We start from the raw sequence: 26,356 nt of genomic DNA on the forward strand, positions 1-26,356 counted from the left end.
GGGTTTGCCACTGCAGTTCTGCAGGGCCTGATAGCCTCTTCTAATCCTATTTAGCTCCAGCCTCTCAACCTTAGCTTTGGGATTCAACCCAATTGTAATGATGACTGCAACAGTGAAACACGATGAATATAGTACAATTGTGTACCTACCATAAATGTAGAAGTTAGAGTGTATTCACTGTTGCAGTCCAGGTTACCCTCCCACCATCCCCCTTTTACTTTTCTGGGACTTATCTGTACTTCTCTATTCTATACAACCTATGCGGTGTATTTGCTTGTAGACGAAGGAAAAGTAATTTTTTGTGCATGCATGCTTATTGGCATAATTTAGCCTACCATTTTAGGGGCACCCGACATCTGGGGCAAGAAAAACTGAAGAAAATGGCGTCGGCTGCATCTTTTCTACCCCTGGCGCACTGACATCCGGGAAGAGGTGACAGCAACCGACGCCGGACCTAGACTTTGGAACTCGGGCCGACTGTGGGTAGCCTTCCAGCAGGATAACCCAATTGTAGTGACTGCAACAGTGAATACACTCTAACATCTACATTTATGGTAGGTACACAACTGTACTTTAGCTCTCCCCACATGCTGTTAATCTCAGACTGGGATTCAGTCACAATTTTAAGATATCGGAATTGACTTACAGTTCTTCCTGCATTATCAAGATGGGACTAACTCTGTAGTTGCATGGGGCTTTGCAGATTCTTGTGCGATAGCCAAAGGGCAGTTTATATTTTCAAACTTGAGTAGGTAGTTGAAAGGTCATTGCTCAGGATACTGTTAGTTTTGTTATAACCTTGCATTTCTCAGCAATGACTATTTTATCTGCGTAATGAATGTTTTATAAGCCTTGGATGGTCTACCGTCAGTGTAATAGTGAAAACTGTTAATAGTAATGTGCCAGGCTCAGCACCCTGTGAAACTTCACTGGAGAAGAGTATTGTTTTGGAGAGGGCATTGTTGGTTGTGACTATATAAAGGAATTTCCATAGTGGTTACTTTCAAACCATTTTGAAGCCAGAGTGTTCAAGTTGCATGTTTCATAGTTCACCAAGATGATTATTCCAGGAAACTGTCAAAAGTCATACTGGGGTTTATGGACATTCTTGTGAATAATTATCCTCATTAGTTATGTTTTATTGCATTGCACTAATTAGGGAAAAGAGAGTAGTGGCAGTGCCCTGACCTTTGGTAAAGCCATATTTGTCACTGCTGAGAACTGTAGCTGTAGAGACGAGTTGTATATTGTGCATCAGCAAAATGTTTTCCTAGTCTTGAGAATGGTTGAAAAACAAGGATGGACTGATAGCTATTGCTGTAAAAAGGTCAGTCTCTGGTCTGAAAATAGCACACAAATTTCTGTAGTTGGGGGAATGTGCCCTACATTGAGGAAAAAGAAATCTACTCTCTTCCCTGAGAAACTTTGTGTAGCCCATCTGGCCCAGGCATAACAAAGTTTAGGACTTTCTTTACAAAATTTCAGGTGTCCTTCAGGGTAATGGTGAAACTGAAAGCTGTTTTAGAAGCTAATATTTTGAAGTCTTCAACACTATAGACTGAGCTAGATAGAGACATGGCAAAGCATAAATTGAATAAGCATACTATTGTAGTTGGACCTCTATCGCCACGTGTACCTCAATCATAGTATGGAATTACCAACTTGTTTGTTTCCTTCCAAAATCCTTCCAGAGTATTTTTTGTACTGTATAGTTAGGAGGTTTTGTGTTCATAAAGTAAATGATTTGTTACCCTGTGAATGTTTTGCCTTTTTTTTGTTTTTTAAGAGTAGCAAAGGTATTCAGATAGCTTTGTAAGCCAGACTACTCGAAAGTTGTCTGGTAGAATTGTGTTGCAAATGAAGAGGGCAAACTAAACCGTCTCTCTATATGCATGTCCGCACATCACAGGCGTGAGTTTGTCAAGCCCACATTTCCCAGTCCTACTGCCATTATTAATGTGCAAGTCTCTTCTTGCATGGGGGAAGTCAGTCCACTGGGACCACCATCTCCCTCATCCCCCACATGGATGAGTTAGATTAAGTTGCTGATTTCCTCCCACCCTTGCCAGGCTGTTCCAAGTGCATTTGCCGATTTAATTTCAGGTCATCAGGGTAATAGTCAAGGCTTTATCCTTCTATGCCACAGATCCGAGGCATTTTTACAGAGTTACAAAGTAAATTATGTAAAAGCTGTGGGAACTAACACAGGAGATGAAAAAAGTAATTGGCAGTCAGTACTGTGATATCTGAGCAGTCTAAAGTTAAACACTGTTGTGTGTGACATAAGGTAAATATCTTGTAGTGTTGGTGGCAGGAAAAATTACTGCTAAATATCTTGTAGTGTTGGTGGCAGGAATAATTATTGGGATACAGATTATCTGAAGGGTGTATTTCCTTGGGTTTCTGGTTATAAATTCAGAATAAAGCATATTTAGAGTTAGATTGTCAAAGATTATCTAACATGGAAAAAGAGCTTCTCTGGTAAGAGCACTGTGTGTTACTCTTCTAATTCTTTGCACCAGCAAAGAGATTAGATTTTTCATTGCTCTCCTATCAAAGTAAGCAAATGTTTGGCAATTCCATCACTACTTTACAATTACTTAACCTATGCTAATCCAGCAGTACTGGAGCTGGAACCTGGAATGACATAACCGCGTCCTGCTATGAATGCTAATACCGTAAACATGACTTACTACATTTATACTTTCGCAATCAGAAGGAATATTTAAAACTTTAAAACCTACTTTTCTTTTCGCATACAATGTGTTTGCAAGGATAAGGATGTGGGCAAACATTTTGCACCTTTAAACATGATCTTTAATTGTCATTATCTCTTGCCCATCAGTCAGACTTGCATCTTTGTCTCAATGATTCTGATGTATTTTCAGATTCCACTGTATAAGATTTGTCTTTTTATAAGCTGTTGTCATGTTTTTTGTTCAGCACACATGTTCTTTGAACACACTTGTCTTTCTTTTGTAATTGTTTGAAAATATATTTTCTACTGTGGTATAATCAGAACTGGATTGAAAACTGGCACTTTTGCTTCTATTCTTATATCTCTGCCTGATGCCCAAAGCTTGGATTTCTGCTGAATGGGGAGCTTTCTTGACATCCCGTGGCTGACTGCCTCATCATTATTACTGTTATAGTGCATTCTTAACTTGGGTCTGATTTCGTCATTTTGTCTATTGTTTTGTCTTGTATACATCATTTCCTTCTTTTAATTTGTTTAACCTTTACACTTGAATTTCACTCATACTGCATTTATCCACAGCTTTCAGTGAAGTCAGATCTGCTTCTCTTAGACTGCAAACAATATGGAGAAAAGGACTGGAACTGAACTGCTGGCAACTAGATCATTTCTTACAGTAACATGATAAACAAGTGCAAAAGCTCCTGGTGTGTCTGCAGTGCTGCCCCCCCAGGGAGTAATAAAACAAATACATTTTAGAAATTAAGCCATTACATCACAAAACAAGAACAGCCTATAAAATTATAATATCACTCAAACAGGCATCTCCATCCCACTTCATTATTTTAATCTTTAGAAAGTAAAGCGCCCAACTTCAGTATTAATTTTTTGCAAGGTAAATATTCTTTTAATGGGGTACAATTTCTATCACTTTGCATTGGGTGTTCAAGAAAAGTAAGTGTAAGGGAGCCTGTATTATTGTGATGGTTATTCACAAAAGGGACAGCTGATGAACTTTGATGTCTGATGTTATAATGTGTTCCTGCACCCTAACATTAAGCTGAAGTCCTGTAGATCAGGTACAAAAAGTAGATAAATAGAATAATTACTGGAGTATAAATGTAAATTCCACAGATGAGTCATATGAGTTTCATTGGCGGGGGGGGGGGGGTGCCCTTCCCATAACCTGGGCCATAGTAATGATTTCTACAGAAACTAACGGTCTTATCAATAATTGCATCCTCTTAGTGGTGCAGGTAACATTTATGATTTTACTAGTTGTTTTACTAAGCTAACATAACATATAAATACGACTAACATTTGAACTGGCTGCACGTAAGGAAGTTATATGAACTGTAATGTACAGTGTACCTACTTGTACTGCTCTGGCTACTACTCAAATTTGCTAATCTTTGACCATCAAGTGACCAAGGTTTAAACTGGGATTAAAACTTAATGTCTAACAGTTTACCAAGGTTGCATGTACTTAAATAGGAGTGTTTGAAGTTGGTGAGGATCTTGCATTTGCTTTATTATTTCACCATACAACATGATGATTTATCAGAAAGTTCTGTCGCTTTATTTAATAATGTAATGAATGGTTCTGGGTTGTGTGTGTGGAGGATGTTGTGAATATGGTCTGCTTTATTTACATGGTATTGAATTTTAAACTACTTTTATTCTTGCTTTAAAATTGAGACTATCAGATGTTTTTCTTAAAGTTATTGCACTTGAAGTTGCTAATGTATTTAAGAGCTTTTGTGAAAAGTCAACTTGATAAATTATCAATGGAAAGCATTAAAGAAATTGAGTCAAAATAGTAATTTGTCTGCAATATCTGAACATGTGCTTAAATCATCTTGTTGTTTTTATGTATTTAGTTTTTAAAAAATATATAAAAATGTTCTTTGCATTCCCAAGTAGTTTCTCCCCTGTCTATAAGGATTAGATTTATTTCTGCAAAATGGTCACCCATGTGCTTTACTGCTTTCTTTCTGACTGCATTGTCCTTGAGATGTAAGATTTCTTTTACACATCAAAGGAGCACGCTGAGGTTAATTATTTTGATACTACTTTTTTAGCCAATACTTGTCATAAGCCAAGCACCAGATTATACAGCAAACCTACAGCCTCTTGTGGGCTATTGCATGCCTGTAAGTTGTCATCCTGGATAATCTGATATGTTATTTATCGGTACTTGCGTATTATCGCAACCAGATTTCCGAAGGTCCGTAATTTATACAGTTTTAGAGAAGCCATGTCAGTTAACCTATCAAGGTGTGTATAAACTCCTAATTGCTGTTGTGTCACACTGTTTTTTGCACAGGAATGGAATAATGCAAAAATTCCTCTTCTCTGGTACTGTCCTTTCCTGACTTGTACATGTGACTGCTGGTTTGCAGTTGGCCTTAATGTTACAACTGATGAAAGTCAGGACGTTCCAGACAAGGCAAGGAGTCGGGAACATGGCTCGTTGAGAGGAAGTCACTGCCTTATTTTGAACCCTCAGTTTGCAGGTATGTGATCAGTTGTCACCCACCCCCTGTTACAGCCTGGTCTCTGAGAAGGCACGTTAATTCACTTGACACTTTCAGCTACTTACTCAAACATGTAGTTCTCTTGCCAGAGGTTTACAAACATCAATCCCTGAGTTTTTTTCGGTAATGATTATGTACTTGCTGTGCGACACAACACTTGGTAAATGCCTTCCTGGCTTTACAGAACAGAAAACCCCCCCTTATTTTAACCTGATACCACACGTACAAGCCTGACTGCTATACGCAGTTATGATCAGTAATCAAGAATGCAGAACTTGCCCAGCACGGTGCCTCTGTGCATTTCCTGGAAGATGTGAAGTGTACCACAGAGGAGTACGGCATTTCACCCTTATTCCTCCTGCTGCCTAATACCCACTGTGACACAGTACAACTTACTTCCTAATAGATCCCTTTCAATGGTAACATGCCTGTTTTCGCACAGAGATGACGAGTTGGTGGCCTTCAGAAATCTTGTTGCGATAAAGAGCTGCTTAGGTTGAGCAGATCAAGTAACCGCTATGAAGATTATCTAACTGAGGATAAGAATATTATTAAGCTGTTTCAGCTAAGAAGTTTTGAATTCAAATAATATTATGAAACCTATTGGAAAGCAATATCTGTATCTGGAATGAGGTCACTCCACCAGAATGACAGATGACATGTAAACTTAGTCAGTATTCTATACAGAAGTATAGTTATCAAACCAATAAAATTGTGGTGTATTTAGTACTTGGTGCAATACTTTGGCCAAAGATGTAGTGGAGATGAAAAAATGGAGTGTGTTGTTGGAGCATGTTTTTATTTAACAAAAACTATGTAGTATCCCTTACATTTCAATATGTGGCTAAATTATTAGTGACATTCTAATATGTATTTTTCCCAAGATCTGTTGACACCATGTTCCATTGTATTATGACTAACACTGATGTGTACCCCTGTGTCATTGCTCTGTATGTGTTTGTTACCAGTTAATTTGGAGAAACGATGGTGCACAGTTTACAGTTCTAGTACATTAGAAGTGCTGTGCCATTGGGTTTATTTATACCCTTATGTATTCATGTAGTTTGTTTTTATATTGGGCAAATACAAAACAGGTAAAGGTGCAGATAAACATTGTAGCATTACAAAGTCCCATAAAGTTACTGTTCTTGAACAATCCAGGCAGAGTGTTAGAAGTAGTGGTTTTGGTATCTTGCTCTATATATGTGTATTCTTTATTATCCCACCCATGTAAGAATTCAGTTTTGTCCATTTCTTGTGTTTCTGATATTTTTTTTTTCCATTTTTCCTTTTTTTTCAATTTTCTTTCATGGTAGTAAAACAAGACTGATTATTGGATTGGTGTTGCACTTACTTGTTGTTTGGGTTTATGAACATGACTTATGTATTCACAGATGCTAAATGATTGATTTGTTAAAGTAATTTCTAAGTAAAGCCACTGTTATTTATATATCATGTTGTGTGTGGTGTGTTTTTGAGTAATTTTGGGGCATCTATAGCATTTGGTGTGTAGTATAATCTAGATAGGCACCATCTGTTTCTAATCAACAGCTAGTAACTCATTCAAAGAATTATGTTAGACTTCTATGGGTTTGTATTTAACCATCGATCAAAAATGTCATTGAATGGCTAAACATCGAATGTTCATTCATCAAACGTGTGAGATGGGAAAGTAACTATTTGGCCAACACTTTCCTATTTCATGCACCACCGTATTTCAAACCCACCCAGGTGGGGGGCTTTGTCCCCCCAACTATATATACCAACTCCAAGATCGTATTGGGGAAAAGGGCTTTGAAATACTGCAGTGTGTGATATGGGGAAGTGTTGGCCAACTAGTTACTTTCCCATCTCATACGTTCGCTGAAATGAACGTTCGATCCTGTAAAAGGTATTGGAGATATTTTGAAAATGTTATGAAAATTTGTATACAGCAGAGGACTGTAGAAATCAAGAAAAAGCAGAAATGGAAATATTTATGGAAGACTTAAATATGCCAAGGTTAGAGATGTAGATGAGGCTCAGCAGTCAACAGTTAAGACGGAAGGAGATGAGGTAAAACTGGTGATGCATAACCAATCTGCAGGAGATGAGGTAAAACTGGTGATGCATAACCAATCTGCAGGAAAGTCTCCAGGAATAGATGTTATTCCAGTGAAAGTTTGGAAGCTAATAGGGAAGAAAGTGATAAAGATCTGGAAGGTTTTGGTTGTCAGTGTTTTAAAAGGCGGAGAGGTGCCAACATCCTGGAAAAAAAAAGTTGTGGTGGCTATAATGACTAAAGACTGTAGAAACCCATCGGATCCAGCTTCATAGATGCTCATTTCAATTTTAAACCATGATTATAAAGTGTTTATGCCTAGAATGTAAAAGGATGGCAAAGGCAATGCCAAAATTTATACGTATGGACCAATATGGTTTTGTGGAGGGGAGACTAACATTTGACAACATTAGTAGAACACTGATGATCTAGAGGGAAGCAGAATTTAAGAAAACACTGCGGCTGCTGTTGGTGGGTGACGCAGAGAAAGCATTTGACGGAAGTGGGGATTGTATGAGTAAAGCAATGAAAGCATTTGTATCGCCTAATACAACAGTAAGGTTAATTAGAAGGAGTCAAAGTGGTAAGGTTCTTCTCTGATAAGTTGTGTCTGAAGAGAGGAATCAGGCAGGTGTGTCCTCTTTCACCTTTATTTGTATTTATATAGAACCATTGGTAAAGAAAATAAGGGACTCAGAAATTCAGGGATACAGTTAGTATGGTATTCACGAAAAATTGTCTTTGTTTACAGATGTCCTTTTCTGGTTCCAACAGGAACAAAATGATATCTCAGTTTGTGGACCATTCTAAGAAAGTTCAGTTTTTTCAGCATATGAAATTAATGAAGATAAAACAAAGACTGTAGTTGTAGATCAGTATGTGTGTATATACCTTTAAGACTCTATCCAAGGGCTTGTACAAGTGCAATAAATACTGAGCATGTGCAAGTTTGACTGCCATTTTGTAGTTGGCTGCTGAGATGTAAGCATGTATGTAGGTAAGGTCGGTCTGTTAAGTAGTTTGTTCGTATTTAATGATGCTGCTGTCCATCCGTTTCTATGTATTAAAACATGTAAAGGAAACCCCCAGCCTTCTTGCTATATGTGTTGCAGATGAACGAGCAACAGTAGCTATAAACTATGCATCCACACACAAACTGGTTCAGCAATACCAGTATTTATGGGAGGTTAAAATTAAATATTAGGAGCAGCTAAGGATATGTGGGAGGACACTAAACGAGAGATGATTCAAAAGCTGAGAAACTGGAAGCTCTTGCCTATGGATATGGAGTACAAGATACAAGCAGTAAACATGTTTAATCCCTTTAGTTTTATTCACAGGTCAGGCATATTTTTATTAACCAGAGGAGAAGTTGTGGACTGTAACTAATAAATATGAAGGATTTTATCTGGGAGGGCAAGATTAGATTTAGTGCTCATTTAGCAGATAAGTTAGTTTAAGTCAATTGAATACTTTTGAAGCTGAGGGAAAATAAACCACATTGTATAGAGAGCTACAGGAAGATTATTAGTCAGTTGTATATGTATAGAAGGAAAATGAGAAGGTATTTATAATTTTTGAGAAATTCGTGGGGCCCCTTGTTGAAACATTCACCACGGACTTGCCACATCCCAGTTTAGTCTGTATAGAGTCGGGAGTCTCGGCTATAACAAAGGCCTAATTTATTTTGTTGCATGTCAGCAGCCAGCAGACAACAGCTTGGCTGTTCTTTTCAAGAGAAGGGCTGCTTGTCCTCTATTTTATTTTGTTTACAGTTTGAAAAGCAAGAAGATTTCTTCAAGCCACAAACTGTTACTGTTTAGTAGAGTGCATATTCTAGATCAACGTCACAAATTACAGTGCCTGTGTTTTGTTTTAATGGCAGAAGGAGACAATACGCCTACCTAGTCTGCCCCTTCTGCCTCCATGTCATCCCTACCATCCCATTTACCATTCTAACACTTGTCCCACAATGTTGAATGTCTGTATGGATTCTATGTTCATTGCCATTCCTGTTTGTGAAAAAAATATTTTTGGAGATACAGGGAGTGTCTGTTTCCCCCCACCCTCATGCCCTTCCTGTTCAGAATGGCACCTTCACATTTCTCTGAAGTGATCTTGTGTTTTGTTTCTCCTGCCCCTTCCAGTTTCAAATGAAGAAAAGCACTTATGTCTTCTAGCCTTGGTTATATTCATTCCTGTCATCCCACAGATCTTTGTAGTAGATTTCTTGTTGCTTCCTTCTAGCAGCCTGATGTCATTTTCATTAAATGGCATCCGCATCTACTCATTACATGACCTTGGCCAGACCACACTTTAAGCAGAGTGGAAGCATTACTTTTCCTCTGGAATCTCTCCCCTTGAGGATACACCCCAGCATTCTGTTTGTAGTGCCCCTGTACTCGTCAGTCCTGTCCAGTTGTGATCAATATGCCTTCTGCTCTGTTGCCATAATTTCCACTCCCACTGCTGATGCTTCACAACAGTGTTGTCCTGATTAATGATTAATATTTTGCATTTGTTTGTATTGAACCTTTTATTGTCATTTCTGCATCCACTTGTTTGGCTTTCCCACTGCCTTTGCTAAACTTTCCCCCTTTTTTGTGTCATCAGCAAAGAGGTTGATGCTGATCCGTATTCCATCAGATGTTTTGGAGACAAGCACACTGTAGTGTGCAGGACCAATTACAGAGCCCTATGAAATTACACTAGTCACTTTCCAAATTCCTGACATTGTCCCTCTGTATATTACGATTCGGGCATGAAGTTGTCCAATTCCTCAGTCTTGGTTCTCTCCCATTCACTCAGGTTTTCCTGTAGTGTCCTCAGTGGGTCCAAATCAGAAACTTTGCTAACATCCAGTTGGACTACCTATACTGGTGCTGTCAAGTTCCCCTCTAAGCCAGTCATGAATCTAAACCAAGTTTAACTGACAACTTCTGGACATTCTTCATTGTACACTATAGATATTTTAAAGCCGATTGCAGCCTTGCCCTGTTCTTGATTTGTTTTCCTTCCTCCCCACAGACTTCACATGTAATATCCTTTAAATGCTATTTCACATAATCTCAGCTTTTTGTGTCATTCCTGAACAACCTGTACTTGGACACCTCCATGTCATGACCCCCTCTTGCCACTGACATGTAGTTACCAGATTTTTTCTGCCCCCCCCCATAGAAGGGTACCATAGTTGCTATTTTGTGGTATTCTAACATTCTGTACTAGCTAATGATGTGCCAGATATCCATCAGTACATTGGCCAGATCTCTGAGGATTCTGAAAAGTAGCCATTCTGGTACTTCCAGTTTGTTATTGTGTCTGTCCAATGTTGTTCCCATTCTGCCCTACCATCTCTGCAGCATGACACCCTTCCCTTGCTAACTGTGCCTTAACCTAGACAGCATTCACAGCCCCTACAGCAAACTTTCCGTAGCAGTTACAGACTGTGTGTGTGTGTGTGTGTGTGTGTGTGTGTGTGTGTGTGTGTGTGTGTGTGTGTGTGTCACTTCTTTATCATTGGTATGTGTTTCTGTGATACCAGTAATGTTCTTCCTTCCATCCTACATTTCTGCTTAAAATTCCCCAACCTTGCTATTTAATCTTCTTGCTTTTCAGAGCAAGACTACCCAGCAATAGTCAGTCACCCTTGTTTGTTCCACTGTTATGTAATGTATTTTAAGAGATGCAGAACATATCACTTCTTTTATTTGTTAAAATGCAACTTAATATATCCTGTGTAAAATTTAATGATTTGTCAATTGCTATGGATAAGATGTGTTAAATTAAGACTGATGCTTTCTCATCTTGATTCTGTTCCCAGTCTCAAGTTCATAAAGATCTAAATCAAACTATCGTCTTGTATCACAAGCTGCTTTATGACTCTTAATGTAATTGTAAAGTCATGCAGTTAAATAGGTGTTACTGGCTGGGTCTTTAGCAGCTTTTACTTTACTCTCTACAGTTCTGGAACCTTTTGCATTGCGTCTTGTACCTGATGTAGTGTTTTTTATTATATTCCAAAATATGAATTGTATTTATCTGTGCAATACATTGAAACTGTTGTAGTAAATCACAAAACAGAAAATATATATTTGCAGTAGAAATTATAGCCTTTGTTTTTGTGTTGAGTAACTTCAATATGGTCTTTATTATTTTTGCAGTGAACCCAGTCTGATGCATCATTTCAGATGGAAAAAAACATTATGGAGCCCTGTAATGAGGATCACACTGTATACCTACTGGTGCCTTTTTACTGCTTTAGTCTGGACTCAACTATTAACGCAGCAAATCTGCACTTCTGCCTCAGTTATGCAGAATCCAGGACTTAACTCCCAATCCAAACAGGACCAACAAAACTGTGAAAGTAATAAGAAATTTGGGGAGATGACATGGGCTGTCCACATACATTTCCCAAGTGACACTGTCTCAGATGATCAGGAAGATCTGGAAAGACTAGCTAATAAACTGGCTAAAGCAGCTGGCCTGGAAAACCGAGGTCAGATTGGCGAGTTGGAAGGCCATTATCTGTTTGCTCTTGCATGCCAGAATCTTGGAGAGGACGAAGTTGAGAGAATTAGGAGGTCTGCAGATGAAATCCTTACGAAGCATGATAATGTAAGGTGGCATGCGGAACAAAAACTTCTAAAAAGAACAAAGCGCAGTCTTCACTTTAATGATCCCAAATATCCCCAGCAATGGCACTTGGTAAGTCTATTTAAAGAAGCAATTAATGAGTAGAAGTGATTGGTAGAATGGATAGGGTAAAAAGTGGTATAGGTGTAGGGGTCACATAAGTTGGTGACACAGTGAACAGCAGGCAGTTAATGAGTTGCAGAATAATAAAATATCTTTGAAGGAATATGTATGGAGTGTTTATTTTTTACCATTTTTATTGAATTATAAGATATAAGCAAATCTACATTTTATATAGAAGAACATGAACCATGTTAACATATTCCCAGTTACAAACATTGTAAGTAATGTATATTCTTTTGTACAATTATATCAATCCAGCATTACATAAATTGCTGAATTCCTACCTTCCCTTAAATCTCACTCTTCCTCCAAAACATTATTCTGCATGTATTGTTCCATAGTTTAATTTTTTTTCTATGTATTTAGCTCCATACAATTTCTAAATATCCCAATTCCAGTTCTTTTAGCTCTGTTACAATATTCAATTCTTCAAATACAGTTGGTTTAGATATTTATACTTTAATTTACATTTTCTACTAAATGCTTTTTTACAACCATCAGAATTAAACTTAACAAAGCCTTACTATGCCTAGGCAATTTGTATCCTATTTCCTAACTAAAACAAAAATAATTTCCTTAGTCACCCCCGTTTGCTCACCCAATATTTCTGACAGAGTACTCTGTACGGAATTTTTAAAGTCTGCCAACTCCTTACACTCCCAAAACATATGTTCCCAGTTAAGTCCTTCTTCCCCATCACACATCCAACATTTTGTCATCTACCCGAGGAAAAAATCTTTAGAGTCTGCTTCGGGTATAGTAATATCTATGCAAACACTTAAAGCAAAAATCCTAAGTCTTTTAGACTTTGCATATTTGGCATCCATACATATGTCCTCCCGTTGTTTCCTTGTGAATTGCTTATCCAGTCTTTATTCCCAATCTTTTCTAACCTCCTCCTCTGAATAACTCTCTTCTAGTTGTAGTGCAGTGTTTTGTGTGCCCTACTATTTATCCCTTTTTAACAGCAACTTCTGTTCTAGATACAACTGAAAACTCTACCAGAGCAGGTCTTTCACTTAGGATTCCACTATTCCTATTTGTTTGCCTGTACTCTCTCAATCCCTGATAGGGAAGGTAGTCTGTAGCCTGCAGTCCAAATGTCTTCTTGGCCTCCCATTCTGTTACCTTTCCCTCCTTTATTTGCCTCCAGTACATTGGTTCCATTGCCAGTTTTCTCCAGTAAATTGCAGACCCCTCTTGCCTATTCTCTGTACCAGTAATTGCAGTCAGCCGTATCAGCAACATCTACTTTTTCCATTCTCATGTTGGCTTAGTTCTTGGAATGCTTTCTACTACTTTATGAACATAATATTTTGTATGGCTACTGTTATTCTCAATATGGATCAACATCCATATCCCGCTGTATCCTTAATACTTTCATTTTCCCCCGCTTCATCATCATCCCTTTCCAGTAGGAATTACAGCTTCTGTTATGTATATGAGCCTTAACTGTGTAGCTTTAAATATCTCCTAAAATTATGTAATCCTAAACCACCTTGTTCTGTTGGATCAGCTTATCCCACTTGCACTCACCCCATCTCAGATAAAATCCTTAGTCTCTCTTTTATTAATTACAGACCACAACTTCTCTGATTTTTATGGTTTAACTTTGTGTTATTGTTATTAAAGTTTCATGTATTTGGGACTGAATTGTTGCTGCCTAGTATTTTTCTACACTGCTGCATCTCGTGGACTATTTTTTGTGTTATTAGTGGAATTTGTCCCTGTTCCAATTCATGGTTTGTGTGTCTTGACTGTTAAGTATTGAGCCTCATCTACCTGTATGTTTTACACAAATACTTCAATTTGTGCTTTTTCTTGATTTCCATATTCCTCTGTTTTATACAAATTTTCATAAAATGTTCAAAATATTTGTAATACCCCTACAGGATCTTGGGTATTTTTCTTGTTCTAGGCTCCCTGTGTTTTGGAAACTACCCATCTGAAGTTGTTAATCTTCTTCCATTCCTCACTGATGGGTACAGTTCCAAACCTTTGGAACCGAGTCGGCCAACTACCAAGCTAGCGTACACCAAACTCTCAAGCCACGCTACTACCCACAATGCCCTTCATCCCATATCTCAGATCTCGTTTGCCACACAGCCATATAGCAGCATTTTCACTGAGCTCTCCAGCTAAGTAGTTTTGACTTTATAAACTGTGTATTTCTCCAATAATTTTTTTACTAGTGTCTTTCTCATAGTCTAGCTCTACCCATAGGTATTCCTTTTCTTACCATTGTTGGTATTTTCTTGCCTTCCCTTACTTTTTACCACCCTCGTGGTAACTCTTCATACCATTGCTGGTAGTCTTGCTTTTCTCTCCCTCTCTTCTTTTGTCTGAGTGAGTGCTAGTATGTCCGAGAAAATGGTACTGCAGGTTTTAAACACTGTATGTCATGCAGTGGTAAATTACCTAACAGTGACTTGCATTTTAAATGCATTTATTTTTTGGGCGTTTTGCACCTTTCTGCGACTCCCCCATGTGATATTTGTGTGAGTTTTAGTCAACGGACGTTGAATGAACGGCACAGCAAATTGATTCTGAAAGGATTGCTTTCCTCTCCTTTCTCAGAGGTTATTTTTGCGGAGGTCTCAAACCCTCCAGTCAAGGACAAGAAGCGTCCCCGTTCAGACCCCTCTTCACCGGCCGGTGACAGGGGCAAGAATCATCGATCTAAGGCCTGTACTTCCTCCGAGCATCGGCTCGCTGCCTCGGTGCCACTGATCTTGGCCCCGAGTGCAGTTACTGGGAAGTCTGATTTATCGGTTCAAGGCTCGGCACCGACATCTATTGAACCGCTGATTACTTTGGTTCCGACCAGTCTGATTCTGGACTCCTCAGCACCGACCTCACCCTTGCAGACATCTGCTCCGACCTCTGATCCGATTTTGACTACTACCCCGATTGTGACTTCGGCTCTGAGTCTCCTCTTGGTGCCGACCTTACCTTTTATGCAAGTCAAATCAGAATTCTCAGCTCCGTTGAGTTCTTTACCACGGACCAGGTATTCATCGTCTGTGGATCAGTTTGCCGGACAAGCCTACAGTCCCTTTCTGGACTGGCCTGAACCCCCTTCCGGGATATCGGTTAGGTCTGCCAGGACCGTGTCCGAAATGGACATTGTTCGTCTCGTGGATCAGGTACTGACTGCAAGAGGAAACTCCAGACCCTGTTCCGCTCTGGGTGTTGGGAATTTTCCTCCTTCGACTCCTTCATATTCGCCTGATGGGGATCCTTCGGTTCCAAGGTCCCCTTGCCCATTGCTTTCAACAGGAGCTCTTCCTTTGGCACAGACTATGATGCCTGAAGCATCTAAGCCCTGGTGGGTGTCAGTTCCGACTGCAGCCCACCTTGCTTTGGGGGTGGAATATTGTGTTCCAACCCCGGCACTGACTACGTTTTCAGTTCCTGTGTCAGATCCAAGAGTTATATCTGCACCAAAACCCTTTCAAACTCCAGTCTTGGAGGTGGGCCATTCAGAGTCCTCTTCAGTTCTGGGCTCTCATCCCTCATCTGGTGGGCCCGCCTTCCAGATTATGGAAAGGGTGCTGGCAGCTAGCAATCCGCCTCCTTCAGCTTCGCCTTTGGTTTCCCCTCTATCTCAGCCATCGTCGACCCTTAGCAGGGGACCAGTAATCCAAAGCACCCCCCTCTCCGAGGCCTCTTCAGACATTCCCACTGAAGCGCCCCCTCGGAAGTGGGTGTGCAAAAGAAAACACATGGACTCACCTGAAGAGTCCCTTACCGAGGATACGAATTACGATGATGGGGAAGGTTCCCCTAGATCACCCCCTGACGATGTTACCTTTGGGAATATCTTGGAGATTTTGAGTCAGTGGGGTGACTGGAAATCTTCCACCCCTTACCCGGAGGAATCTGTATTCCTTCAAGCTTTCCATTCCCGGCCCACTACTTCCTGGGTGACCACTCCTGCAGATGAGCTGGTCAAATGCATCATGCAGCGAGCGTGGAAGAGTCCGGATTCAGTAGAAGCTATCCCCAGGAGATCAGACGAAGTACTTTCTCCTCCAGTGGATCAACCCCATTGGTCAAAAGGCTTGCCAGTAGACGATGTGGTGGTGGCAGCGGCCGCAATGAAGGACCTGGCGGAAGAGAGTCCTGCTGTTCATCCGCCCAACAGGGAGTCCCGGGTGATGGACAGGTTAGGGAAGCGAGTTTTTGCTGCAGCGACCTTTGCCGTGCATTCACTGAATTTCCTGGCACACTTTATGAGACTCCAGAGAGACCTTATTTCCGAACTCTCTGGTAGCCTCGCGGGTCAAGTGTCTGATGGAGCACATGACAAAGTGGCTTCCCAACTTGCCACCCTTGAAGCGATTTCAAATTCCTCCATGAAGGTGCTCTCACGCAACCGAAGGAGCAGCGAGAGCAGCAGGCGCTGGTGTGGTTGTCCGACATCATGCCTGGATGCGGATTTTTGACCTGCCAGATTCCTTCAAGTCTTCCTTTTTGAATGTCCCTATTGAGCCCTCTGCGCTGTTTGGTTCTAAGGTCAAGGATATTTTGGCCAGGTGCGAGCAGGACAGAAAGACCTTGTTTGCCGTGGGCCTGCACTTCTCCAAACCTCAGCGTTCCTTTTCCAGGAACCAGAGAATTGGAAAGTTGTGGCACAAGAAGTCGCAAGGTTTCTTTTGTGACGCACGTGGTGAGGACTCCTTCATAGGCAGAGGGGGGTCCGACGGTGGAAGACACCCCTTTAGGGGCAGAGGGGGTTACCGTGATCAGGGCTCCAGAGATTCTTTCTCTGGTAGGCCCTATCAGCGCTCTTGAAGAATTGCTCGATTGCTTTCCTCTGGAAGCAGTCGGGCCACGTTTTTCTCTGCACCAAACAGCCTGGTCTCCTCCATTACTGACTATCTTTGAGTGCAGAGAATTATCACCAAAGGCTGTCACATTCCTCTCAAATCCTTTCCAAGACCTCAATTCTCCCTTCCCGACGTACCACCCAGTTAAAGGGAGGAGGCAGCTTCCAAAATCAAGAAGCTTCTTCTAAAGCGAGTCATCCAAAAGGTCCCCCCAGATCAATGCGGATTAGGGTTCTACTCCAGACTCTTTTTGGTGCCAAAAAAGATGGGAGAATGGAGGGCTTTCCTGGATCTCAGTCGTTTGAATGAGTCAGTCATACAGACCAAGTTTTGCATGGTCACTATTCCAGTCCACCCTTCCATGCCTTCGGGAGGGTGTGTGGATGTGCTATCTAGATCTCCGGGATGCATATTACCACATCAAAATGGACAAATGTTCCAGAAGACTCTTGCGCTTCTAGCTGGGAGCCAATCATTTTCAATTCAGAGCCCTGCCTTCTCGGTCTCTCGACGGTCCCCAGAGCGCTCACGAAATGTCTAGCAGTGGTGACAGCTCACTTGAGACTTTACGAATTCCAGGTGTTTCCTTATCCGGATGATTGGCTCCTCTCCGCCTCACAGAGCATCTACTGACCAGGGCCCTTCGCTACACTCTGTCTTTGGTGGAGTCTCTGGGTATTACTATCAATTGGGAAAAATCAAACCTTCAGCCCTCACAACAACTGGAATTCATAGGGTGTATGTTCAACACTCAGCTCGGCCTAGTATCTCTTCCTCATCACAGGATCTTAAGACTGAGAACACAAGTGCAAGTGATACTCGACTGCAGGAAAGTGTCTGCAAGCGAAGTTCAGCAGGCTTTGGGTTCCATGGCGGCAGCCATTCCCATTGTTCCCTTGGCCAGACTTCATATGTGAATGTTACAGTGGCTTCTTCACACTCAATGGATACACAATCATCATCCTTTGAACACACTAATCCTCATCACTGATCTCTGTAAACAGGATCTTCTCTGGTGGATGAGAATGGATGAAAGTCTTTGGTGTCGCCCCTTTCAACCTCCTTCAGCCCAACGCCACAGTGACTACGGATGCTTCCTTGATAGGGTGGGGGGCCACTTTCAGGGAAAATCTGTTCAAGGCACGTGGTCTCCTCGAAGTCAAATTACACATCAACGTTCTAGAGCTCACAACTGTGTTACTGGTGTTACAAGCTCTCCATCCTCTTCTTCCTCTCGGACCGATTGCTATCCAGTCCGACAACATCCCTGTGGTCTGGTACATCAACAAGCAGGGAGGGACCAGATCTTACCTCCCTTTGTCGTGAAGCTATGAGAATTTGGCAGTGGGCGATAGCTTCCAACCGTTTCCTGATTGCTACACACATCCCGAGGAGTTCCAACATGATTGCGGACAGGCTGAGCAGATGCATCCTGCTTCCTCATGAGTGGTCTCTCAACCCGAGAGTGGCGGAGAAAATTTTCAGCCGCTGGGACCGGCCTTGCTGTGATCTGTTTGCCTCCCCCTCCAATACGGAGTGCAGCAGCTACTTTGCCCTCTTTCCTCCGCAGGTGGAGTCCCCGAGAGATGCTCTGACTCATGATTGGCCCGCGGGTTTCCTGCACGCTTATTTTCCCACCCCCCTGATACCCTTGGTCTTAAGGAAAGCTACTTGGTTGAGAAGCAGAATGATTCTCATTGCTCCGTTCCGGCCTCGACAGGTTTGGTTCCCCTTCCTTCAGCCACACCTGCTCCGACCACCTTGGATTCTGGACTTCCGTCAAGATCTCATTTCTCACCCCCAAGGGTTGTCATCTCCAAATCTGACCACACTCAAACTGACAGCTTGATTGCTCCACTTCCGTTAGTAGCCAGGCTTGAATCACTCTCTTCTCCGGTACGGAATATTATTTTGGCCTCCCATAAACCTTCTACCAGAAAACTTTTATAAAGACAAGTGGAAACACTTTTCCTTGTGGGCACAAGAGCTGTCTCTGGATCCTGTTTCTGTTCCAATAGCTACGATTCTTCAATACCTGACCGAGCTTTTCCTTAATGGGGCTTCTGTATCCACGATTCAGATGCATCTAGCTTCCATCTCCAATTTCCATGGTGGTTCAGACGGAATTCCTATTATATGTTCTCGTCTGCGTAATACCTTCTTGAAGGGGATTGTTCATTCTAGACCTCCCATTAGGCAACCTGTGGAATCATGGAATCTGTCTAGGGTGCTTCAAACTTTGGCTGTACCTCCCTTCGAGCCAGCTGCAACCTATGATATGAAATTTCTATCCTGGAAGACCTTGTTTTTGGTGGCGGTTACTTCATCCAGATATGTATCAGAGCTGCAGGCATTATGCATTAAGAGTCCTTATTTGATTTTCCATAAGGACAGAGTATCACTTCGCACCAATCCCACTTTCTTACCCAAGGTGGTTTTGGAATTCTCTATTGATCAGTCTGAGTTGCCCGTGTTTTTCCCTAATTATACCAACACAGGGGAATACTGTCTCCATTACTTGGATGTCCACAGACAGTTACGTTTTTATTTGGATAGGACAAAGTCATTTCGTAAGTCCGATCAGCTTTTTGTTGCCTTTGCGGGCTCTAGGATGGGATCGGCAGTGTCTAAGGTTACCTTGTCTAAACGGCTTGGGGATTGCATCTCCTTTGTTTATTCTCTGGAGGAGGAATTGGCTCCTGGCTGCATTAAATCTCATTCCACTAGAGCTGTGGCCGCTTCTGTCGCCTTTCAGGCTAGGGCTTCCATGGATGATATTTGTGCAGCCGCTACTTGGGCAAAACCCCATACCTTTATCAAGCATTACAAATTGGATCTGATCTCCAGGTGAAGAGCTGCCTTTGGCTCTATGGCTCTCCAGAATTTTTTTCCATGAGGGCCACCCAGATTCTGTATTAACTAGGGACTCTGTCCCATGAGTGAGGAATGGAAGAAGATTAACCACTTCAAATAAAGAAGTTATGTCTTACCATAACGTTCCATCTGAGTTGTTGATCTTCTTCCATTCATCACACCCTCCCACCATCCCCCGCCAAAGGCTCCTGGCGGATCTTCGGGTAATTTTGGTGTGTTAGGGTGTTTGCGCAGAGATGACCTCTGCCTTTATTTCTGTTTCTAATATGTGTTTCTACTATATGTTTTGCAAACTCTATCTGAGGTATGAGATGAAGGGCATTGTGGGTAGTAGCATGGCTTGAGAGTTTTGTGTACGCTAGCTTGGTAGTTGGTCAACTCTGTTCTGAGGGTTCGGAACCGTAGCCATCCGTGATGAATGGAAGATCAACAACTCAGATGGAACATTATGGTAAGACATAACTTTTTTTTTTCTACTTTCTGTTGCTAAAGTTGTTGTGCTAAAAGTTTTTTTATGCTCTGGAGTTATCAAAAACAGTTGCTTAACAGCAATCTTTCTAAATTCATGCATTTTATCCAGCTACTTCCTTATTTTTTTCTTTAGCACACTTCACTTGCACCTCCTCTTGTTCTGTGAGAATCCCTGTATTCTGCAATACTTTAACCTTTGTCAGCCCCTCTAAATATTTCTTGTTACTTCTTAACCATATCTCTGTTTTTTTTTGTTTTTTTTATTGTTTATTTCTACCCTATTTTTAAACTCCACTTTCATTTTCTCCCACTCCCTGGCTATAACTTCTGAAGAAATTTCTTCCTCAGTAACTGTTGAACAATTTTGACTACCCATTCCTTAAATTCCTCTCTTTTTAACAGGTGTGGACACGGTTCCACTTGAAACCATCGAATGTTCAGAACATCGAAGTTCTGATCATCGAGACCAGAACATCGATGTTCAGAACATCGAAGGTTCAAAGTGGAAGTGCCAGGTAAGTAAAAATGTTAACTTTTGGGTGTATATGCAGGGCAGCAAAGTGCCCTGCATGTTGTGTGTGTGTGTGTGTGTGTGTGTGTGTGTGTGTGTGTTCCATCTGAGTGTTGGCATTGCAGGTAGGGTACGGGAAATCTCCAGTTTAGTGCTACCGCATATAGCGGTAAATGGGAAATTTCCCTTACCCCACTGTAGTGCGATCTCAGTGTTGGAATATTAAAGTGGGGGGTGCAGGGGGGCAAAGCCCCCCTGCATAAAATAGTTTTTGAATGTTTATTTCTTTTTCTGTGGTTAACTTTAAACAATCGATGTTCTGAACATCGATGTTCTGGTCTCGATGATCAGAATTTCGATGTTCTGAACATTCGATGGTTTCAAGTGGAACCGTGGAAACATCAGGGTCTCATTTTTACCTTAGTTGTTATTGGCGCTTGATCTGAAATAGTTATTGGATGTGTGTCAAAGCATTCAATTAAATGCACATGTTCCTGTGAAATATAATTTGTCTAGTCTAACCAGTTATTGTACCTTGGGGGATAATATGTAAATTTTCTGTTGAATTCCTACTATTGAATTTGTATATTCCATACCAAATATTTTAATAAATTTCTACAGAAATGTAGACTTTTCTGTTCCCTTCTAGGTCCCTCAGCCATCCTCACTGTTCCAAATCAAGTTCCATTCCCCACCTTTAAGTAATATTCCCTGCTGAAAGCTGATTTCTCCCAAAATGTTAAGCTTCACAATAGCAGTTTTAGGTGGAATATAAATACATGCCAGAGTAACCCTTCTTTCTTACCTGTAGCCCCTTATTACCACCAATCTATCATTATTATCTTTTCTTCTCTTCTATCACTAGTGGAACTCCTCTAGTAATTAGTATAAGCACTCCAGTTTTACTTTGTCTCGGATTTTCAGGATGGATATTCATCAGAATTCCTTTCTTTATCAAATTTGCATGCTCATGTCAAATGTGTCTCCTGTAGCATTGCTATTTGCACTCTTTGTATCTTTAATTAAATACTCTTAACTTTTTAGCTATACCTTTTGAGGCCATTCATGTTCAGGAGATATGGATAATATATTGTTCCCACCTATTGTACATGACAGCTTTTTTTAAATGCCTTTTTCCAGCTTTTGTGTTGCATGTACCCACTAATGTTTGGCAGTTGATCCTTTATACAGTTGTTTCTTGTCCTTTCCATTTGAAACCATGTCATGTATTATAGAAGACTTTTTTTTTTTTGTTTGTTTGAGGGTTTTCATTAAAACAACCCCCCCAGAACACCCCTATAACCTTTAAACTTAGAACAAATGCACCAGAACTGTGCACATTGTCAAATAATGAAGTTTAACTCTCCTGGTAGGAACAATTGTCCCAAATTGGCTGCACCCAGAGGCATTACTTAACATGGTTAACCTAAATTTTAGGTTAAGGGATATATATTGCAGCCTCTGCTTCTGCTTACACTAATTACTGTCTGTACTTGTCTTATCTTTATTCACCTCCCAGATGTGAAAAACAGCTTGTACGATTTCAGAAAACTAACCTTTAACCTTAAGAAAAAGTGCGCTGACTATCCTTAAATAAAACCTATTTATACCTGGTTTTGCAACTGCATTGAAGTATTTGGGTAACAGGAAAGCTGTTGTCTCTTATTAATTTCCAATAATTTCAAACTTTATTTTTTACTAACCTGCTTGCCTATGCACCTTTTTACATTTCACTCGGCAAGTAATGTCCAGAACTGTTGAGTTTTATTGCCTTAACCTGGAAACTTAATAGTATAATATACAGCTGCCCTCCCATTATGAAAACATAAGAACATAATGTACAACTACTGCCCTCCACTACAGATGTCTCAACTCATGTTGAGCATTTTTGCAAAGTGTTCTCTTATTTTTAAAACCCACTTGCTTAAACAAAGAACTTGTTAGATTAAGCCAAGAGCATTTATCCGGACATTGACCTGTGCAAAATTAAGAGGAGACATAACCAAAATAACTTTTAACTATTGACCAACATGCTATCTGTTTGTAAGAAAGTCCTTCTGTACTTCATAGCTTATAAACAAAGGGATTGTGTGTAGATTTAGGGATATCATTGTTCCCCTTTACGCAGCCCTCATAATGCCCCCTTTGGCATGTGATCTCTAGACAAATGCAGCAACTGGAACGCTTACAGAGATATCTTACTAAAAAAATACAAGGGCTAAACATGTCCTACATAGACTAACTCAAAGCCCTGTCACTATACTCTGTATCATGGAATCTGCTAAGAGGTGACCTGTGTCTGGCATACAAGGCATCCACCAACCTATTACTGATGGAGTTACTGTACTTCAGCAAGTTAAGTGGCATAAGAAGAACTTGGTCTAGGAATCTAAACCTCTTCTGCAATATCAACAAAATGGTTTAGAGGAGCGGGTATATTTTGCAAAGGATACCACTGCTAGTGAACAGAATCTCTCTAGCCACATAAAATAGAGTTCACCCTTGTCCATTTCCAAGTGTGATTTAGATCTGTATATGGGAAGTAGAAAATGTACCCCAGGACTTCCCCTGTACTACTGTTGGACAGATGCAGCTCCTAAATGCTTTCTCCTATGTATGGGTCCTCTCAAATTATCTATGGTATTATCCCAGTTGTTCTCATTAGGGGTATATATAAATACTGACCATGGGATGGGTGAGGCCAATCTGTAACTAAATAGGATAGGTTATTTTGAGCAGAAAAAGGGAAATTGGCTATGGTTAATATGGCCCACAAGGGCAGCTGGCATAATACTTGCCTATGAACCTATAAAACATTTCAACTCTATGTACATTATAATCAGTGCACTTTTATACGCCCATCTCTCAGCCCAACAGCCCAAGATTACAGCATGTTAACTCAGTTGTGCATGTGTTTTCTGATATCTACTCAAACATCTAGGCCCCCAAAGCAGGCCTTTCCTGACAAGTCTGCAGCCATCTGTCTTTCTGTACTCCCTTCTTCTTGGCCAGGTCATGTTGTCCCTCGGGCTTTCTCTGTCTCCCAGTGTGGCAAAAGATCACCACAGACTCTTGAGTTTTCTCCATTGTGAAGCAGGGTTACTATATGGCCTGGAAAACCCTTCCCTCCTTCTCCCGAATCCCTCAACCTCCTACAGAACAACTTCCTCATTTTCCAGGGGTATTACAGGGTCTGTTTAGACCATTGTAGTATTCAACCTGTTCCACAGAATGAAAGGGGTTTAGGATTTTATTCCAGAATATTTCTGCTTCTCACAAAAGAGGAGTCTTGGGAGACCTGTTTTGATATTTCCTTTCTGAACACGTTTTGCGTAGTGCCATACTTCTGACTGCTTTCTCTTCATACTCTGTTTCCTCTGTTGCTTCCCCAGGCCTTTCTAGTTTCCTTGGACCTAAATGACTCCTACTTTCATATTCCAATCCACCTTCTATTCAGGAAATCTTTGCATTCCTTGCACTTTCTGTTCTCTGCTTTGCACTGTGGGCTCTCAAAAGCTCCAAGGCTATTCACCCAATGCCTAGCTTCAGTGGTTGATTTTGCAGGCTTCAGGGTATTTGGATATTTCCTTATCTGTATGGCCTCATGCTTCAGGCACCATCCCAAGCCAAGCTAGTGCAGGATCTACATTTTATCCAGGTTCTATTACACTGGTATTCACTTTCAACTTTCAGAAGTCAATATTGACTGTATCTGAGAATCTTATTTTTCTAGGCTGCAGGATCCAAACTGTTCCAGTGTTAGCCTCTCTCCCTGCCTCCAAGCTTTTGTCTCTCATGAATTACTTTCTTTACCTGCTTCCCCTGTCTTGTTTTCTGGCCAGGAAGTTTCTAGGGGCTGTAAGGTACATGGTTTCTACCATTCCTATACTTCCCTGAGCCAGACTTCATATGAGAAAGTTTCTGTGGTATTTAAGATCAGTGTGGCTTCAACACTGCCACCCGCTAAACTATCTAGTTCCTTTGCTGTCCCTGTCTCAAACTGGAATTTCACTAGTGTATTCAGCAGATGTCTCTTAATCCAGATGTTCCTTTCCAACCTCCACAGCTGTCTCAGGACCTCTTCACAGATGCATCAGAATTGGGGTGGGGAGCTGCTTCAGGCACCTTGAAGGCTCCGTGCATTTGGTCTCTGCAGATAGTGGATCATATCAACTTCAAGGAAAGGAGGGCTCTCATTCTGGCTCTTCAAGCTTTCCACTCCTTCTAGGTGCCAGGTCCCTTAAATGTTTATATAGACAACACCGCAGTCAACAAACGAGGAAGCAGAAAGTCTTACCTTCTTTGCAGACTAGCCCTTCAAGCATGGGGAAATGGCCAGTGGTCTGCAGGCGAGTCTACTAGGCAGTCTGTTTACCTTCAGAATGCAGTCTTGTTGCAAATTCTCTCAATAGGTCCAGGACACAGCCTCACAAATGGATACTTCATGGAGAAGAGTTTCTGGACGTAGTTCATTGGTAGGGTATTCCTCAAGTGAATTGCTTTGCCTCTCCAATGAGCAGGCAACTTCTTAGTTTTGTTCCAGTGTCCCAAGTCCTTTGACTCCCTTTTGACTCCGACAGCACTTCTTCCTATTTATTTCCTCTGGCCGGGCGTGGTGTGATTGTCGTCAGTTCCGAAGTTTTCTACTTCTCTTCTCAAAGTAATAATTGTGTAGCGTGTGGAAAAACAAATACTCAGATAAAGATTCCACTCTACTAGTCTACCTTTAGGCCCTGACCACACTTTCAAGTTTTGTCTCTGTTCTTCTGTTAATCTCGCACATATCAGCACTCAAGCACGATTGGGCTTAAATTACTTGATTTAATTATAGAATGTCATCGGATACTTACCGACTACCGATTACAGAAGAAGCAAGCAAAGACAAGGACAGGCCTCCGGCCGGGGGGCAACACGCAGCGGCAGCCGAGCCAGCTTCGCGTCGGGTGGTCGCCAGTGAGGTGCTTTGTTGCCCCTGTCACTCCCGCACTTCAGAACCGATGACGGACTCACATGGTGAGTATGGCCACAGAACTTTTGAACGCTGTGCAGGTACGGCTTCTTGGGGGTCTTCAGGCCCTTCACACATATGGCTGAGGATTTGTTTAACTATGATTAGGCTCTCACCCTCCTCCTGATAAAAGGCCTGTTACAGGGATATATATGATTGATTACTCTTTTTTCCTCCATATGAGGATCAGATGCCAGAGGATTGTGTTCTCTGCCTCTCCCCTGAAGATTTCTCTTTCTTTGGACCTTGCAGGAAGGTCAGGATTATTCTGCTTCCAAAAAGACTCAGAATTTCTTCTTCTTCCTCTCCCCAGGGCCTTTGCCTATTCCTCTGTCTGTACATTGTGGATGGATGCTTCTCTGAAAGAAGCTAACTTGAATCCCGCCCCATGCACGCCTCTCCTTCTAAGCCTGATGGGTTCCAAGGCTGCTAAGGCCACCTCCTCTAAGAATCCCTATCCCCTGAAAAGGATTCTCGTTTGGCCTTGGACAGCAAAAGGTTAAGGTTTATACTACCTTTCTATTAGAGCTTTAAATTGCCAGTTTCACATGTTTACATTTTTAAGTTTCCAACAGTTTTTTTCACTTTAAAATTTAAAAGTTTTCCTTCAAAGCCTGCGACAAACTGAAGAC

At 41.2% G+C, this 26,356-nt stretch overlaps 1 protein-coding gene across 1 annotated transcript in view; it reads left to right on the plus strand.

Moving 5' to 3' along the window:
• The window catches only part of PCSK7 (proprotein convertase subtilisin/kexin type 7), a 1,762,277-nt gene that overhangs the window by 55,199 nt on the left and 1,680,722 nt on the right, over positions 1–26,356 (plus strand). Inside the window, exon 2 of the mRNA XM_044080959.1 lies at positions 11,434–11,977. Coding sequence (XP_043936894.1) covers positions 11,447–11,977 — 531 coding nt within the window. The 5' untranslated portion in view covers positions 11,434–11,446. The remainder of the gene's footprint in view (positions 1–11,433; positions 11,978–26,356) is intronic.

This window comes from Protopterus annectens, chromosome 8.part0, assembly GCF_019279795.1.
Source record: "Protopterus annectens isolate FY-2018-M chromosome 8.part0, PAN1.0, whole genome shotgun sequence".
NCBI lineage: Eukaryota > Metazoa > Chordata > Ceratodontiformes > Protopteridae > Protopterus > Protopterus annectens.